Source organism: Oncorhynchus mykiss, chromosome 18 (genome assembly GCF_057628025.1).
Source record: "Oncorhynchus mykiss isolate SJ-2025 chromosome 18, ASM5762802v1, whole genome shotgun sequence".
In the NCBI taxonomy this organism is placed as follows: Eukaryota; Metazoa; Chordata; class Actinopteri; order Salmoniformes; family Salmonidae; genus Oncorhynchus; species Oncorhynchus mykiss.
In genome coordinates, this window is record NC_143039.1 from 54,929,027 (window position 1) to 54,947,834 (window position 18,808).

At 44.9% G+C, this 18,808-nt stretch overlaps 1 protein-coding gene across 4 annotated transcripts in view; it reads right to left on the minus strand.

Annotated features, from left to right (window-relative positions):
• trappc9 (trafficking protein particle complex 9) overlaps nucleotides 1–18,808 on the minus strand; it is a 298,859-nt gene that overhangs the window by 275,105 nt on the left and 4,946 nt on the right. For 2 of the 4 annotated variants that reach the window (XM_036952949.2, XM_090208802.1), the window contains exons 5-11: nucleotides 18,634–18,779; nucleotides 18,182–18,319; nucleotides 17,499–17,525; nucleotides 15,167–15,288; nucleotides 13,273–13,398; nucleotides 11,746–11,962; nucleotides 7,715–7,858 (exon numbers count right to left, since the gene is read on the minus strand). In XM_036952949.2, the coding sequence (XP_036808844.2) occupies nucleotides 7,715–7,858; nucleotides 11,746–11,962; nucleotides 13,273–13,398; nucleotides 15,167–15,288; nucleotides 17,499–17,525; nucleotides 18,182–18,319; nucleotides 18,634–18,779 (920 nt within the window). The remainder of the gene's footprint in view (nucleotides 1–7,714; nucleotides 7,859–11,745; nucleotides 11,963–13,272; nucleotides 13,399–15,166; nucleotides 15,289–17,498; nucleotides 17,526–18,181; nucleotides 18,320–18,633; nucleotides 18,780–18,808) is intronic. The other 2 variants (XM_090208801.1, XM_090208803.1) reach the window with 1 other exon arrangement.

Here is an 18,808-nt window from a genome sequence, read left to right on the forward strand (position 1 = left end):
TTCCTTTTGTCTTTTCAGCAAAAACACAGAACACACAACTTTAAATTAGGCCTAAAGCGGTGAACAGAGTACTTAAAACCCAAGTTGATATATTATTTAGTACGATCCCACAGAAATCAACTCATTAAGGAAAACAAGGTAAAACAGATCCAAGACTCAAATTCTACATTCATTCTTACGCAAGAGGTTCAACTTTGTTAAACTTTGAAAATGTCCTTAAATGACACCGATGTGACTATAATTTCTCAGTTCCTACGCTTGTTTTGAAGACAAACCCCTACATTTCCATCCAGACCAGCAACAGATCAATAGCCTATGGTGTGGTACTGAAGAGAGGACCCCTGGTGAGGACTTCAAAATGTTTTAACATTCTTAGTGAGGCCTCTTAACTGACTGACACTCTAGGGGGGGAGAAAAATAAAATATACATCCTGACAGTACAGTAGTAACAGTCTCAATTAAACGGAGGGAGATTCAGCCAACTGTCACTGAAGATGGACTGCCCTGCCATGTTGGATGTGATTGAAAGTGCTGACAGAATACAAACTGAAATGAATGTCAAATGAAATACGACAAATTGATTGATTTATTGTTTTGGGCACTTACAAGAAGTCAACTGCAATGACATTACTTACTGCATTCATATTGCGGGCGAAAAGCCTCATCTTTCAGTTAACCAGACTACAGTGCTAGAAAATGTCATGTGGGTGGGACACTGGCAAAAAGTGACAGACTTAGAAAATGTGTGTGTTTACTTCAGTGTGATGAGATGGAATGAGTGACTGGCCATCTTATGTGACTGAGTAGCTCGGGAAATCAGGGGGGGCTGAGTGCCAGGGGCTTTCAAACAACTCCATAAATAAGTAGCCCTTTAATTGCTATTTCTGCCCCGATAAAATGAATAATGTTGGTTGAAGCTTTAACAACTATTTCTAAAAATAGGTCTCATAATAAGCAATCTCTTACGACCCTTTCTCCACTCAATAAAGGTAAGAGCCTGCAAGTTCCTGGTCTGAATCGTAGTCTCAGAGCCACAACACACAGCCAACAAATAAAATATTGATAATAATCTCCTGTCCCTGATACAGTTGAACTACCCCCACTAGTGATGGGGTGGGGGGAGAGAGAGAAATCGATAGTTACAAATTGGGATATTACTTCTGACAATATATTGCGTCGTATTGTTTTGACAAAAATCGCAATATTATTTTTGAGCTAGTTAGCTGTCTGTACCTGCACCAGAACTCCAGTATTTTTCCTTCATAGCTTGTTCTCCATCTTCTTTTTAACTTGTTAAATGTAGCTAAATGTAATCGAAAATGTAATCCCCAAAAGGAATTATTTATAATGAGAGGGCCATAAAGAATAACCAGTAATGCTGCATACTCAAAGAAAGGTTCAAATATGACCTTTTGGCTTCCTTGAACTCGTTAGGAAATCGCCTTTCATCTCATATCAATCTTGTATCTATCTATTAAAATCTATGCTTAAATGGCTATAAATCCATCTCTGAATGTGCTACCGTGATGAAACCACTCTAGACTGGTGCACTAAGATGTAATGATTGCAGGCATGTGCTGTGTCAGTGGTTATGATGTACTGTAGGGTTCAGTCATGGACAGTCGGAAGAGCGAATGAAATGGCAGGACATCCCAGCTTCAAGTGGTTTCAGATTTCACATCCTACATCACACAGGCTGAGTAAAAAAATACTACTGTGTCCGTGGGAACCAGGGCTATCGCTCAATGCAAACCAATTCCATCCACAGTGTCAACAGATCGATTTATAAAAGTGATAGTTTCAGTCAGAACCGGTACCAGAAACATACAGGTCACCAAAACAGAGGAACTGTTCTAAAAATACAGTACATTTATATATGTATATATAAATATATTTATATTTATAGCCATTAAGCATAGATTTTAAACAAAAAACGCTATGTCATAGACATACAAGATTGATATGAGATGAAAGGCGATTTCCTAACGAGTTCGGGAAGCCAGAAAGGTCATATTTGAACCTTTCTTTGAGTATTCTACTGCCAATGTTTGTCTATGGCAATTGCATTGCTGTGTGCTTGATTTTATACACCTGTCAGGAAAGGGTGTGGCTGAAATAGCCAAATCCACTAATTTGAAGGGGTGTCCACATACTTTTGTATAATCCATCTCTGAATACATGTTAGAATCGCCTTCTTTCCGGGTAAATCTCTATTAGCTTTACACACCTTGATTGTGCAACACTTGGCCATTATCCTTTTTTTTATTATTCAAGCTTTCTTCTAGGATTTTGCCTGTGCTTAGCGCCATTCAGTTTCTTTTTTATCCTGAAAAACCTCCCAATCCTTAAAGATTACAAGCATACCCATAACATGATTTAGCCACCACTATGCTTGAAAATATGGAGCCTGGTATCTCTGTAGTGACTGGGTGTATTGATACACCATCCAAAGGGTAATTAATAACTTCACCATGCTCAAAGGGATATTCAATGTCTGCTTTTATTTATTTTTTTACCCATCTACCAACATCTCTCTTCTTTGAGGCATTGGAAAACCTCCCTGATCGTTGTGGTTGAATCTGTGTTTGAAATTCACTGCTGGACTGAGGGACCTTACAGATAAATTGTACAGAGATGAGGTAGTCATTCATAAATCATGGTAAACACCTATTGAACACAGAGTGAGTCCATGCACCTTATTACGTTAAGCACATTTTTACTCCTGAACTTTTTAGGCTTGCCGAAAACAAAAGGGTTGACTACTCAGCTTTTCATGTTTTATTCATTTGTAAAAATGTCTAAAAATACAACGTCGGTGGAATTATGGGGTATTGTATGTAGGCCAGTGACAAAAATCTAAATCCATTGTAAATTCAGGCTGTAACACAACAAGATGGGGAAAAGTCAAGGGGTGTGAACACTTTCTGAAGGCACGATAATATCGTATCGTGAGAACCCTGGCAATTCCCAGCCCTAAACCCCACACACTTTACTTCCTCCTTTCATCCCTTTCTCCCATGCTGTCCTGAAGCTTCTGTGATGCAACGAGAGGAAAGATGCCACTCTTTCTCTCCTCCTACCCCCCTACCCCTCCTCTCGCTCTCTCTCTTCACCCACTCCCAGGCAGGATGACACAGTGGTGACGTTAATGAGCTTGGCGTGATCACCTTTTCCTGAACCCCTCTCCCTTTTTCTCCTCGCCTAAGCCAGAGACATTAAGCAGTTACCTTCACTCCCTACAAAGGCCTAGCTTAAATAAAACATTTGAGTTATGTTTTTTAATGTCACCGATAGGGACTTGAAAAGGCACTACCACCTCAAGACAGACCTTTGAAAGTGCCGGGCTCTGAAATTCAAAGCTGTGACGTTTCCTTTCCCCCGGGAGCTTCTGCTGTGACATTAAACGGGAGGACAGCAACGTGCTGAACGGAGGAACTGGGGTCGATATTATTTTACAGGGTTTGACTTCTAAGACTTGAGTTGTGTTTACCGTCGGTCACATACCACGATGCTGAGGGACAGAACAAATTCCTTGGTTGTGCACCTGTGTAGACAAACAAGCCCCTCTCGAGCAGCCAAACCCCAGGGCTTCACCAGAGGACTCGTGTATCAAGGTGCGTGTGCACAAAAGAGATGCGCGCGACAGTTGTCCGTGCAAACGTGGGTAATTACACATTTTGAACTGGACAGAAAAGTGTGCGCGCATCTCCACGCAAATCTCAAATCATGCGTTCACACAACTTCTCGTGGTTGAGCGACTGTATGCAAACAAGTCGGCTATTGTTACTTTGGGGGAATGGAGGAGTTTGATGCACAAGAATTGTAATAATGGTCGGCTAATATAAATATTGGTCTAATGATAAAAGAGAATAATTTGCCATTGGTAAGAAGACCGCATAGCAGAATGTCATCTAATATGTTCATTTGACTTTTGTTTTATATTCCTAAGTCATAATCATATTGCAGGACATGTCTCTCCTTTTCTGACATGACTGGTTTATGTAGCATGTAGCATGTAGGTATTGCTGTTTGAGGCAGCATGTACAGGCTACAGTATTGCTGTTTGACAGAAGGCAGCATGTACAGTATTGCTGTTTGACAGAAGGCAGCATGTACAGTATTGCTGTTTGACAGAAGGCAGCATATACAGAATTGCTGTTTGACAGAAGGCAGCATGTACAGTATTGCTGTTTGACAGAAGACAGCATGTACAGTATTGCTGATTGACAGAAGGCAGCATGTACAGTATTGCTGATTGACAGAAGCGTGACATAATAGAGCCTGTGTCAACGATGCAGATGAAAACACAATCTACCGATAAAATAAGGGGAAAAAAACTATTTGCATTTTTCATAGAAGTCACTGCAACAAGAAAAAATTACATTCTGCCCACACCTCTACAGAAATGTGATCAGATTTGCCATTGCAATATATTTAAGAAACTATCATGGCCAGGTGGGGTTATAGGCAGAGTTATAGAGCTAGTTCACAACCCCTACAAATATAGTATGGCTCTGATTTATCAATTAAAACATGCATATTTTGTGTGTGACAGTTTGATCAATCCCAACAATTTGTTGCAAACGCAAATCCTAGAATCTCCATGTACACTAGATGTGTATTTGAAATGTACGCACGGTCGATAAATGACACCCCAGATCTGTGGATTAAAAGGCACAATCTGGATTATTTGAAAACGGTTATATTGTTTCCCCATCCTCATCTGTCAGCTTTATACCAAACCAAGTGGCGCTGGGTTGACACACATTTGTCAGCTTTATACCAAACCAAGTGGCGCTGGGTTGACACACATTTGTCAGCTTTATACCAAACCAAGTGGCGCTGGGTTGACACACAAAGTCAGGATTGTGACTTTCAAGGAAAAGGCTGTAGCTGCTGGGCCGAGACAGTCACGCTGTTCCTCTGAGCTGTGCTGCTGTGTGTTCTACAATAACTCCCCAGACACGCAACGAACACAGCGAGGGGCCGCGCCCCATTACTGCATGCTGGGAGAAGACGGCCTGCAATAACCCCCGCCGTGGGTGACATCACCACACTGCAGACAAACAGCTGGGGGGTGATAGAGAATAGCTGGAGGGAGGAAGAGGGAGAGAGGATGGGAAAGTGAGCGAGTCAAACAAAAAGAGAGAGAGGCGGGTGAGGAGAGAAGGCGTGGAAACGCAGTTTAGAGGGGAAAGATCTGTGCACGGCCCATTTCACAGTGTCTCTGCCAAAGCCACCATTGAGAAACTCACTGAGAACTATAGAGGTTTTAAGCTGTTCAAACAGTCACTCGAGCATGGAGTGAGGAGTCTGGTGGACGAGGTTTCAACTCGAGTGAGATCAGTGCACATGCTAGCTGAAATATAACAATGAAATATGTTCTGTCACTTTTTCTATGCTCAGCCTCACACACACAAAATGTCACAGATAGAAAAGCCTTATTTCTCAAATCATACGTCTGGAGGCATCACAGGCTGTAACTGCCCACTGTTAGCGTGACCGCCGCTGACACACGGTGGATGTATGACGGCCACAGGGATACAGCTGAGCTGCTGTTATTCCAGCAGGTTTACACAGAGAGGATGCTGGGTAGATGGGAACAAAGCCTCCCTCAGCGTAGCAACAGTCCCTCGCTGCTGCTGACATGGGCAAATATTTCATACTGTTGGCACTCTGCTCTCTCTCTCTGCTCTCTCTCTCTCTCTGCTCTCTCTCGGCTCTCTCTCTGCTCTCTCTCTCTGCTCTCTCTCGCTCTGCTCTCGCTCTGCTCTCTCTCGCTCTGCTCTCTCTGCTCTCTCTCTCTGCTCTCTCTCTGCTCTCTCTCTCTGCTCTCTCTCTCTGCTCTCTCTCTGCTCTCTCTCTGCTCTCTCTCTCTCTGCTCTCTCTCTCTCTGCTCTCTCTCTCTCTGCTCTCTCTCTCTCTGCTCTCTCTCTCTCTGCTCTCTCTCTCTCTGCTCTCTCTCTCTCTGCTCTCTCTCTCTCTCTGCTCTCTCTCTCTCTCTGCTCTCTCTCTCTCTCTGCTCTCTCTCTCTCTCTCTGCTCTCTCTCTCTCTCTGCTCTCTCTCTCTCTCTGCTCTCTCTCTCTCTGCTCTCTCTCTCTCTCTCTGCTCTCTCTCTCTCTCTGCTCTCTCTCTCTCTCTGCTCTCTCTCTCTCTCTGCTCTCTCTCTCTGCTCTCTCTCTCTGCTCTCTCTCTCTGCTCTCTCTCTCTGCTCTCTCTCTCTGCTCTCTCTCTCTGCTCTCTCTCTCTGCTCTCTCTCTCTGCTCTCTCTCATGCAACCTACTTGTTGTGTGTATGGACTGTTGTGTGTATGGACTGTTGTGTGTGTGGACTGTTGTGTGTAACTGACAGATGCACACACACAATACACATGTTAATATTTTTAAATGTATGTAAATTGTAAAGTCTAATGTATTTTTCGTTATGTGTCGGACTCCAGAGAGACGAGCTGTCTCCATTGGCGTCGTCCAATGGGGATACTAATCAACCAACATCTCTCCCTCTCTATCCACTATCTGTTCTCGCTCTCACTCTTCCTCCCTGTATCTCTACCTCCCCCTCTCCTTGGGTGAGTACCTATCTCCTGAGTCCAAATTAAGCCCACTGTCACCCAGCCACCAGCTGAGACTGGCTTGGTTGAGCATTACACACCATTACACCCACAGGCACAATGCTGGCTTCCCTAAAGAACATGCATGGTTGGCTGCGGTCAGGGGATGATTTCAGATGATCTCACATGATCAGTAGTATGAAATGGAGGTTTTTCAACTAATACTGACAAAAACATTTGACTATGTAATGTGTGTTATACCTAGAGTAGAGCTAGTCAGACATGTTTTATTTCCTTTCTGTTTTTAAGAGTTACTATTTGTATTCATTTTCCTTTCTATTCAGTACATGTCTCAGCCCTGGGGGGGGGGTATATGATTTTGAATTATAAGACCCCTTGAAGTATAAAAAAAAAAAGATAAAGAAAAATGATTTTATGGAAAATTGAATTTGGCCTTACTGCTAGAAGCCCGTAAAAAAACACACTGAATAATGATTCACCACATGGACAACAGATAGTCCCCCCAAAAAATTCAAAGGTAAGTTTGTTCTTTAGTGTCTGCCCTATATCAGAGAGATACAAGCATTATCAGGAAACCTTTGTTATGTATTATTATTTATTTATTTATTTATTTAAACCCCTATTTTTGGCACTAAACAGTCTCATTATATTTCCAATAATTGTTTAAATTGGCACCAGGGAACCTTCAGATGAGTCTTATGAGGCCTGTAGCGTCCTAAAGCAAAACATGTATCTTGGGTGGTGAGAGTCTCACCTTTCTACAGAGGGGTCATATTGGTGTGTAGCCCAATCTGTTCAGACACTACAGACAGAAGTTGGCAGCCCGGCTAACTTCAGACGAGTCTCTGTCACTTTTCAAAAAATGCAAAAAAACAGATCTCCATCTTAAACTGACAGATTGTTAAAGGGATTTATGCTAATTAGATTACCGCAGGGTCGACTCTAGGGGGGTTTAGGGGTGCGACTTACAATGTTGAAACAGTGTCCACTCAAAGACACTGGAGAATGAGACCGTCTGGGTTTCGGTAGTCCTTTGAGCTAAAGGCTTGGGGAGCTAAATGTGTGTGTGTGTGTGTGTGTGTGTGTGTGTGTGTGTGTGTGTGTGTGTGTGTGTGTGTGTGTGTGTGTGTGTGTAGGCTGACCTTGGTCTGAGAGGAAGTCCAGCATGGTCTGGAGCAGAAAGGAGAGGTGGCGGACAGACAGGCCGGGGTTTCCCATACGACGGGATGCGTACACCAGCTCATGGAGCAGACGCATCTGTACCGCTGCCCAGCCTCGGTGGGAACCTGGAGGAGAGGAGATGATTTTAATGTCAAAATGTACATGTTCTACATTAACCATCCCAGCCCCTCTGAAAAGACACACATACAGAGGTCGGAGCAGAGGGCAGCCATACTACTGCACCGTTGGACCTGGTTTTAGGGATTCAATGCCTTGCTCAAGGGCACAACTGCAGGATATGGCACGCAGGATTTGATACCAGTAAGGGGGGGGGGGTCATCCCAACATTCTCGTACAAGAACAACATGTGAGATTGTGAGCTGTGCCCGTTGGCTCAATGTTATTTGTGTTCTGCAGCAGAAATCTTAAGACAGGAGAGCGAGAAAGCATGAGCGCGAGAGAGAGAGAGAGAGAGAGAGAAAGCATGAGAGAGCGAGAGAAAGCATGAGAGAGAGAGAGAGAAATCATGAGAGAGAGAGAAAGCATGAGCGCGAGAGAGAGAGAGAGAGAAAGCATGAGAGAGCGAGAGAAAGCATGAGAGAGAGAGAGAGAGAGAAATCATGAGAGAGAGAGAGAGAGAGAAGGAAAAAAGGATAGCCTACTCAGAGGTAAATAAGAATCAATTGCTCCCTGAGCAACACAGTCTGTGGGGCTAAAAAATCTTGTGACCAAGATGCTTGTCCGTCATAAGTGTTCCCTCTACTGTTGGAGGATATTATTAATAAATATATATATTTTCTGTCATGTGCAAAAATCATATTAATGCAAATCTCGCCTAAGCCATTTCCTCCTCCTGTGGCGCCCACTAAGCAATCTATATATAGCAGCATCCACCTGTCTGTAACACCATGTGATGCTACCGCTGCTTATCTGAAGGGCACCAATACAGAGAAAGACACACTGTGGCTGCTGCTCTACCTCTTGTTCTCTGTCACTCTCTCTATGCATGGGAGCTCTGTATTAACTCCTTAACTGCTACACTGAACAAAAATAAAACGCAACATGTAAAGCGGTAGTCCCATGTTTCATGAGCTGAAATAAGAGATCCCAGAAATGTTTCTCTCAAATCTTGTGCACAAATTTGTTTACATCCCTGTTAGTGAACATTTCTCCTTTGCCAATATAATCCATCCACTTGACAGGTGTGGCATATGAAGTAGCTAAGTAAAAAGCATGATCATTACACAGGTGCACCTTGTGCTGGGGAAAATAAAAGGCCACTAAAATGTGCAGTTGTCAAACACCACAATGCCACAGATGTCTCAAGTTGAGGGAGCGGGCAATTGGCATGCTGACTGCAGGAATGCCCACCAGAGCTGTTACCAGAGAATTGAATGTTCATTTTTCTACCATAACACGACTCCAAAGTTAAGAGAATTTGGCAGCACGTCCAACCGGCCGCACAACAGCAGACGTGCAACCACGCGAGCCCAGGACCTCCACATCCAGCTTCTTCACTTACGGCATCGTCTGAAACCAGCCACCCGGACAGCTGATGAAACTGTGGGTTTGCACAACCGAATAATTGTTGCACCAACTGTCAGAAACGCTCAGGGAAGCTCATCTGCGTGCTCATCGTCCTCACCAGGTTCTTGACCTGACTGCAGTCAAATCCTAACCTTCCATCGCCACTGGCACGCTGGAGAAGTGTGGTCTTCATGGATGAACCCTGGTTTCAACTGTACCGGGCAGATGGCAGACAGCGTGTATGGCATTGTGTGGGCGAGTGGTTTGCTGATGTCAACGTTGTGAACAGTGCCCCATGGTGGCGGTGGAGTTATGGTATTGGCAGGCATAAGTTACGAACAACGAACACAATTACATTTTATTGATGGTAACTTGAATGCACAGCGATACCGTGACATGATCCTGAGACCCATTGTCGTGCCATTCATCCGCCACCATCACCTCATGTTTCAGCATGATAATGCACGGCCCCATGTTGCAAGGATCTGGACATAATTCCTGGAAGATGAAAATGTACAAGTTCTTCCATGGCCATGTTACCCATTGAGCATGTTGGGGATGCTGTGGATTGTGTACGACAGCGTGTTCCAGTTCCCGCCAATATCCAGTAACTTTTCACAGCCGTTGAAGAGGAGTGGGACAACATTACAAAGGCCACAATCCACAGCCTGATCAACTCTATGTGAAGGAGATGTGTAGCACTACATGAGGCAAACGGTGGTCACACTGACTGACTGGATACTGACTGGTTCTCTGATCCACACCCCTACTTTTTTAGTTTTAAGGCATCTGTGACCAACAGATGCATATCTGTATTCCCAATCGTGAAATCCATAGATTAGGGTCTGAATTTATTTTAATTGACTGATTTCCTTTAACTCAGTAAAATTGTGATATGTTGAGTTTATATTTTTGTTCAGGGTAAATAAAAGGTATCCTAGAACCTCTCTATCTCCCCCCCAGCTAAATGTCTTCTGTGGTATTTTCGAGGCAGTATTCAAGGTGTCTGGGAATTAGCACCACCATGATAATGACACGCAGCACAATGCTCAACCAGTCACAAACACACCACCCTGTCACACAGTGTTTGTATCAAAAGGGACTGTACCTTCTGGTACGAGACTTAGCAATTTCATGTAAGGGGACGTTTGATACTACTGTCCTCCCCTACGGTCATGGGGGGGGGGGGGGGGAAACAGGTAGCCTAGTGGTCAGAGCATTGGACTAGTAACCGAAAGGTTGCAAGATCAAATCCCCGAGCTGACAAGGTAAAAATCTGCCATTCTGCCCCTGAACAAGGCAGGTAACTGTTCTGAGGCCGTCATTGAAAATAAACATTTGTTCTAAACTGACTTGCCTAATTAAATAAAAGGTACAGAAAAAATTTACAATTTAAGCATGAAGAGTGCATGGTAGCTAAATGACTTATTGTGAGTTTGTGGTCTTTGAAACAGTATGTCCTCTGAACTGAGAGAAAGAGAGAGACAAAGAGATAAAAATAGCCTGAGGGAGGGATGGGAGAGAAAGACAGGATAAAGAGGAGCGAGAGGCGTTCCTCTCAACCTGGTAAAGAGGAGAGTACTGAGGGCTCCCGAGCCAATTAAAAACCAATTCGCTCGTTCATCCCTCTGCCCGCCAGTCCTGTACCCTGTTGGAATGCACTTTTGAGCCCCATTTCCTCTGACGTTACCCTCCTGCACCAGGGGCCTGGCTAGCTCTCCTCACAGCTCAATTATCTCCCACCTGACACCTCTCCTCAGGCTGAAGGTCTCAGAGGCATGGCTGTAGTAGAAAGGCATGCTGCCTTATGAACAACCTGCCGGTCGGTCTCAGTTTTGTAAAAGAATATCGGGAGGAAGAAATCCATAGTCGACACACATCACAATAGTTTTCCTCTCTTCCCTTCACTGTTCCATAGAAGTGGAGGTCAACAACAACGCCTCTCTCTCTCTGTCTGACAAACTCTTCTCAAGTGAGTCCTTTGAACGAGGATCACAGTAGAGATATAGATGACCCTAAATCGTTGTTTTGTCTGTCAGCGTTTCTTTTACGCTCCAACCCCTCGTGGTGGAGTGGGTCGAGCAGGGTGAGGTTCAAGAGCCTGCGGTGTACAGCAGCTTATCCTGAGGACCGTGTGTGTGCGTGTGTGTGTGTGTGTGTGTGTGTGTGTGTCAGGCAGAGTGGCAGTTTATAAAGGCCTGGGTCAGTGCAGGTCTCAAATCAACTGTGTCTCTCTATGCGCAAAGTGGTGCCTTGAATACGTATTACCCCTGAGAAGAGCTCTTGAAGGGGAGACCCTTTAAATAAAGCTCACAGCAGGGGAAGGCAATGTTATTACATTTCTCACTTTGAGTATTGATGTTACTGAAACAGGGGTGTGTGTGTGTGTGTGTGTCTTTTATTGATGATTTCAAAGTTCTAGGGGCTCCCTCACCAGTGTATAGGACACTTTTGAGACAGAGGAGAGGCATATCCAATCAGGTACCTTTGCTGAAGTCTTTGGGGTCGAGGGAGAGGCTGTATCCAGGCAGGGTCTCCAGCAGCAGCTTGTAGCAGGCCCTCCAGCCAGGCTCTGGGATGGTGGGGGCCACACACTGCATGGCTGCTACCCGCTTGAAGAAGGCTGACTTACGGTGGAAACCAATCAGGTGGTAGAGCTCAGAGAGGATGCTGTAACGTTGGATCTTCTCTTCCTCTGACAGCTGAGAAGACAGGAGAGATCATTGGTTGGTTGGTTGACTCTAGTAGATCATTGAAAAACGATTTAAACCAAACACTGCATGTAAAATGTATGCACACATGACTAAGTCAGACTTACAGTCATGCGTTCATGGATTTTACGTACGGGTTGTCCCAGATCTGTTATCGAACTCAAATGTAACTTTTACAGAGAAATAGGTTGTATAACTTATCGTTGAGGATTTATAATGAACAACGATATAAACACAACATGTAAAGTGTTGTTCCCATGTTTCATGAGCTGAAATAAAAGATTCCAGAAATGTGCCATATGCACAAAAAGCTGATTTCGCATTTTGTGCACAAATTTCTTTACATCCCTGTTAGTGAGCATGTCCTTTGCCAGACAGTTGATGAAACTAAGCAGTATTTTTGTCTGTAATAAAGCTCTTTTGTGGGTGAAAAACTCATTCTGATTGGCTGGGCCTGGCTGCCCAGTGGGAGGGCCTGGCTCCTAAGAGGGTGGGCCTAAGCCCTCCCGGGCCCACCCATGGCTGCGCCCCGGCCCAGTCATGCAAAATGTATTTCAATTGACTGATTTCCTTATATGAACTGTTACATTTAGCATCTGCTAAATGGTATATAATATTATTCTAAAATCCTTGACAAAAACACAAAAAAATTTGTACAGCTTATTTCCAAATAAATCTCTGAAAAAAGTTTGAAGCAATTTGATTTATACAAATTATTAAATATATTATATATAATATATTAAACTAATCTATGGAAAGGATATGAGAACGATCAGTCACTGCACACAGGCACTGCACACAGGCACAACTGGCCGAGCCTCAAGTGAGATTTCCCTCCTAGAGAGCAGATCCTGAATTGATCAGGGTTTCAGTTCCTTGCAGGATGGCCTCCGGTACCTGTCAAAAGAGCTGTATTATGGGACCCGGCTGTCGGCAGGCAGATCCTCTGGTGATCATCACACAGGAAAGCAGCAGAGACAGGTGCCTGACTACAGGACCTGGAGCCAGAACATGAAGCCTAGGTGTCAACAGTCTCCGTGGGACCTCTGGTGTCAACAGTCTCCGTGGGACCTCTGGTGTCCCATACGGCCAGGAGTCTTTCCTGGATATGATCTGACTAGGTAAAACTCTGGGCCCTGGTTATAGACTACAACTAGGGACCAGGGTTTGTCCTGAATACGAGATCTAAGCATGGGACTTGACTAGGCAAAACTCTGGTCCCTAACTAGCAGAATGTGTGCGAGACCAGGATGATGGTTCACCCACAGAGAGGTACATCTACAGGTCAGGTGAGGTCTTACCTGTCCCAGGTTGATGTAGACAGCATTCTGGAGGAACTCTGAGGCCTCCATGGCCCTCTTCTGAATGGCTAGCACCCTGACTGCCTTCACACACGCCTCCAGCTCTATCACGCCTGCATTCTTATACTGGGGGAGGAATGGAAGGAGAGGGAGAGACAGGGATAAAGAGAGAGAACGCAAGAGGGCAATAAGAACAGACAAGGCCCAGGCTCAGCATAAGGAAAACGTAAGAAACCAATGAGGACTACATTGACTTTTCCCACCCGGCGTAATAATCTGAACCGATGTATTCCATCATGTCTCTTTCTCTCTCTGTGCTCCAGACATCATTATCAGATTACTGATTCTAGTTCATGTGGTGATACGGCACCTCGGTCGTTCATTATCACTTCGTGCCACATGGTTCTTTCAGGGGAGTCCCGGGTTCTCCCCGAGTAGCAGTTCTAATGAAGTAGAAACCTGAGTGGAGGTACAACAGTGCTCTCTCACACACCCCACACACTCCTATCCCCATTGTCTCCTTACTAAACTGCAATTCATATTTGAATGGCCCTGTCGTGTTGAGATAATGTAATTTAATTTGGAGTGAACTAGTTACAGGTATAAGGGCCAAGGGAGGTCAGAGCAAGAAGCCAATTATAATAGTGGAGATAAAGAGTTTCAGAAGGCCTACTGGGATATTATTCTGTAGTAATTCATTTTACCCTTATTTTACCAGGGAAGTTGACTAAGAACATATTCTCATTTACAGCAACAACCTGGGGAATAGTTACAGGGTAGAGGAGGGGGGGGGGGGGGGTGTGAATGAGCCAATTGTAAGCTGGGGATGATTAGGTGACCGTGATGGTAAGAATTTAGCCAGTACACCCCTACTCTTACGATAAGCGTCATGGGATCTTTAGTGACCACAGAGTCAGGACACCCTGTTTTTTATTTTACCTTTATTTAACTAGGCAAGTCAGTTACAAATTCTTATTTTCAATGACGGCCGACTAGGGAACAGTGGGTTAACTTCCTGTTCAGGAGCAGAACGACAGATTTGTACCTTGTCAGCTTGGGGGTTTGAACTTGCAACCTTCCGGTTACTAGTCCAACACTCTAACCACTAGGCTACCCTACTGTCCCATCCGAAAGATGGCAACTAACACAGGGCAATGTCCCCAATCACTGCCCTGGGGCAAAGGGGAGGAGAAAATATTTGACTAGAGGAAAGAGTGCCTCCTCCAACACTACTTCCAGCAGCATCTGGTCTCCCATCCAGTGACCAACCCTGTTTAGCTTCAGAGGCAAGCCAGCAGTGGGAGGTGGTATACTGCTGGGATGTTACACCTCTGTGTTTTTACCCCCAAGCTTTAAGGTTTGTTTGTTAACACATACCTGTGCTATACCAGTAAGTATAGTTATCAATAGATCAACAATGCAATTAACTAATGTCTTCTATTTTTTTAATTTGCAACTGATAGAGTTATAGGGCATTTGAGATGACCCCACACTTCCATTTGGCTATTAGTAACAGACACTGACGTCATTCTAGCTAAGCCTTCCACCGTTGACTCTCTGAGTGCACTCAGACGGTTTCTCCTGTAGTCAGCATGTAGTAGTTTGTTTACAGTGAGACGCCCAACCATCACTGATACCTAGTGCGCTACTGTCCCCTGGTGGAGATGTTGAGAACTGCAAACTGGATCGTGGATAATGGAACAGTCCGCAAAGAGCATTGGTCTTCAAAGTGCAAACACTGAACCTTGCTGAAACATCGTATGTAATAAAGTATGTAGGAGCATTTAGAGCGCGGGTGTCTGCTTCTTTCCTGTGATGGATACTTTTTGTACCCTGCACCTGAAAAACAGATAGCTGTACATACAGTGCTTTTGAATGATTCTTGTTCCAATACCTTGCCATAGTAGGAGATGGCCTCCTTGTATTTCTCTATGATGTCCTCAGGGCCCAGGCAGTTCTTGGCCCGACCGATCTCACTGCTGGTGTCTGCACTGATCCCATTGGCTGTGAGGGCACCTGGAGGGACGGGGGAGAGAGAGCGCGAGAGAGAAGGCACGAGAGACAGGGAAAAATTACATTAATGACCGGGATGATTGTCAATGTTCAGACCCATCCACCACTTGGTTCTTCACATCCATATCAGCATATCAGTGGAGGCTGCTGAGGGGAGGCCAGAACGGAGCAAATGGAATGGCATCAAACTGGAAACCATGGAAAACATACGTTTGATGTATTTGATACCATTCCACTGATTCCACTCCGGCCATTACCACGAGCTCGTCCTCCCCAATTAAGGTGCCACCAACCTCCTGTGATGCATATGGCCAAAGTCACAACAACCAACAATGACATACTCACTGGTAAACTGTGTATAGCCTATCTGAGCATACACATTTAACGCAGCCTCGAACAGGAGTTTCAGACACCGAGATAAAGACAACACTCCATGATTGCCATGCATTGTACACAACAATCTATCTCTAAATAAAAAGCCTTTGAGGGTCACTGTGCAGTTATGTGATCAAAATGACGCTGACTTCATCATGTGCTCAGTAGCTTGGAATGTTTCAATTGAAATAGTTCAAAAATGAATATTTGCAAGGAGAATCTCTCCTCTACCTATCTGATTTGAATACAAATGTAGTATTGATAGAACATTGCCTAGCAACAGCTCTAGCTGGCTCCGTAGCAACGGCGTCGCGGCAATGTCACTATGACACAGCGTTACACGTGACTCATAAGACTGGGAACACATGCAGGTACTAGAGATGTATGCGCTTACTGTCCTGTAAGCTGTTTCGGATCAAAGCTCCTGCTAAATACTCCTCTGTAGCTCAGTTGGTCGAGCGACGCGCTTTGCAACGCCAGGAAAGTGGGCTCGATTCCCAGGACGACCCCATCGTAAAACATGTACGCATGCCTGACTAAGCCGCTTTGGATAGAAGCGTCTGCCGTAGGGCATACATTATATTTTTGATATAGTAAGTGTTAGACAACTTGTTACAGTCGGAGCTACAGCACTTTACACAGAGCCCTTGGGTTGAATGGTTTAGTAAAACCGACAATAGTTCCTAAAAAAGGAAACATAAGAGCTTTCTGCAGTATTTCTTACTGATAGGTTGGCCCGAAATGTCTCACACTGAACACTTCTACATTTGAACTTGAGGCTACAGGAAATGCACTCAAACTCGCCAGCAGCATACCACCCTGCATCCCACTGCTGGCTTGCTTCTAAAGCTAAGCAGGGTTGGTCCTGGATGGGAGACCAGATGCTACTGGAAATGGTGTTGGAGGGCCAGAATACCCCAATCACCCAGGGCAGTGATTGGGGACATTGCTCTGTGTAGGGTGCGGTCTTCGATGGGACGTTAAACGGGGGTCCTGACTCTCTGTGGTCACTAAAAGAGCCCATGGCACTTATCGTAAGAGTAGGGGTGTTAACCCCAGTGTCCTGGCTAAATTCCCAATCTGGCCCCCATACCATCACCGTCACCTAATCATCCCCAGTTTACAATTGGCTCATTCATCCCCCTCCTCTCCCCTGTAACTACTCCCCAGGTCAATGCTGTAAATGAGAATGTGTTGTCAGTCAATTTACCTGGTAAAATAAGGGTTCAATAAAATGAAATAAAAATAGTTTGGATGCCTCAATCAGCAGTGTTGGGATTTCAATAGCAACATCGCCACCTCCTGGTGCATGTCTAAATTTCTTTGAAATAATAGACCAATCCAAATGACTCAATCACTTCATTTTGAAATCTAATAGGAGGTTACCTGGTTCTTCTTCTACATAGTGTTGGATATAATGTCCTTGAACATGGTTTTAAAATGGTTACTATTCATTGATTAGAAGAAGAGGTCAATGGCGTGATCAAGCATGAACGCCAAACAACATTAATGCTGACAAGAATACCAGGAATACAATCCCTGCCTTAAGAAGGGGAAAAAAACATCCGTTTTGATTTACCAGTGGTGGAAACAATCAAAGTCGGAATCAGATGTAGTGCAATGGGTTGTTAGCCTGGTCCCAGATCTGTTTGTATTGTCTGGCCTTAGTCGGAGAGACACCACTAACAGATCTGAGAACAAGCTAGGGAAGTTGTCAAAAAGCATGGGACGTTGAATGAAAGCAAACACATAGACAGACAGCAGGAAAACACACACAGGTGAGATGTCTAGGTAGAAGTAGAGCTACGCAGTGCTGGCCGGTTAGTGTCATACCATACCTGGGTCAATGAGTACCTCCTGTGCCCCTACGGTAACAGACAGACACACAGAGAGAGAATGAAGGTTCACACAGTGCAGTTAGTTATTGAAAGCAATGTTAGTCCCCAAACAAGCCACTTTTCAGCCGGTTCCTTGAGACTTTCCCATCCCTCCCTGTGCTATAGTAGGCTAATGCTAATTACTTGTACAAGTAAAAGCTAAATATGTGTTGTTATTTAGGGGTTAAAGTAAGTGACTAGTTAATCATATTAAGTAAAGATATGGGTGGATGGAAATATGATAGTAAATAAGGTTCAGATCAAATGGGTTAGGATGTGGGGGCCACCGGATGTCTCAGGTAAGGTTGTCCAGGGCACAGAACAGAAGTAGCTGGGCTGAGAAAAGCAAAGCTTGGGTTGCCATAGTAGCTGCAGTTGCTTGGGCCACACAGATCTCTTCCTTCCAACGGTCATAAAATCACAGCTCATTCAGAAACCTCCGGACATCTTCCACAACTTTTTGTCTTAATTAAATGAGCACCCCCCCCCCCCCGGACCCGGTTCCTCCTTGGCCTGGCCAAACAAAAGGTTCAACAAAACACATTTTACCCCTTCACTGCTTGTACACCTCAGGACCCATCACAAACATCCCCGCAGAGAAGACCACCCCCAGCCTCACACACAGAGAGAGGAGTGCTGCTTACCTGGCCGGTGTCTCTTCCCTGCGTCGGCTGCCTGTCCCTGGCCCTGTGCCAGGCTGGGTTTGCGTCCAGAAGCCTTCCCTGCTGTTCCTCCAGGGTAGTGGAAGATAACAGAGGCTGAACACAGGCCCTCTAACGCAGCTGGAGAACCAAAACACAAGGGAGATGTGTCAATGAAACAGAGTATCATAACAAGTATTTCTAAAGGGCATTCTGTATGTACGGCAAGGGTGGCGAACCGCCCTCCTAAAGAACTACTGGGCTTGGCAGGTTTTTGCTACAACCCTGTTGTAGCACACCTGACTCCGATCCTCATCTGGTTCAAGGTCATGGTGAGCAGGTGATTAACAGAACCTGGTGTGTTTTAGAAGGGTCGGAGCAAAAACCTGCAGAGTCTCCAACCCTGCTTTTTGGGATCTGAGAAAAGAACAGGAAGAGGAGGAGCCATGTCTTACCCCCCAGCCACAGGAAGTCATTGACGGAGCGGAGCAGCTCCACAGCCATGTGATAGTGGACCAGGGCATCCTGCAACATGCCTGCCTGCAAACACAGGTCCCCAACGTGCTTCCTCATACGGCCCTGGCAACGCTTCTTATAGTGCCTAAATGAGGAGGAGGAGGAGGGAAACAT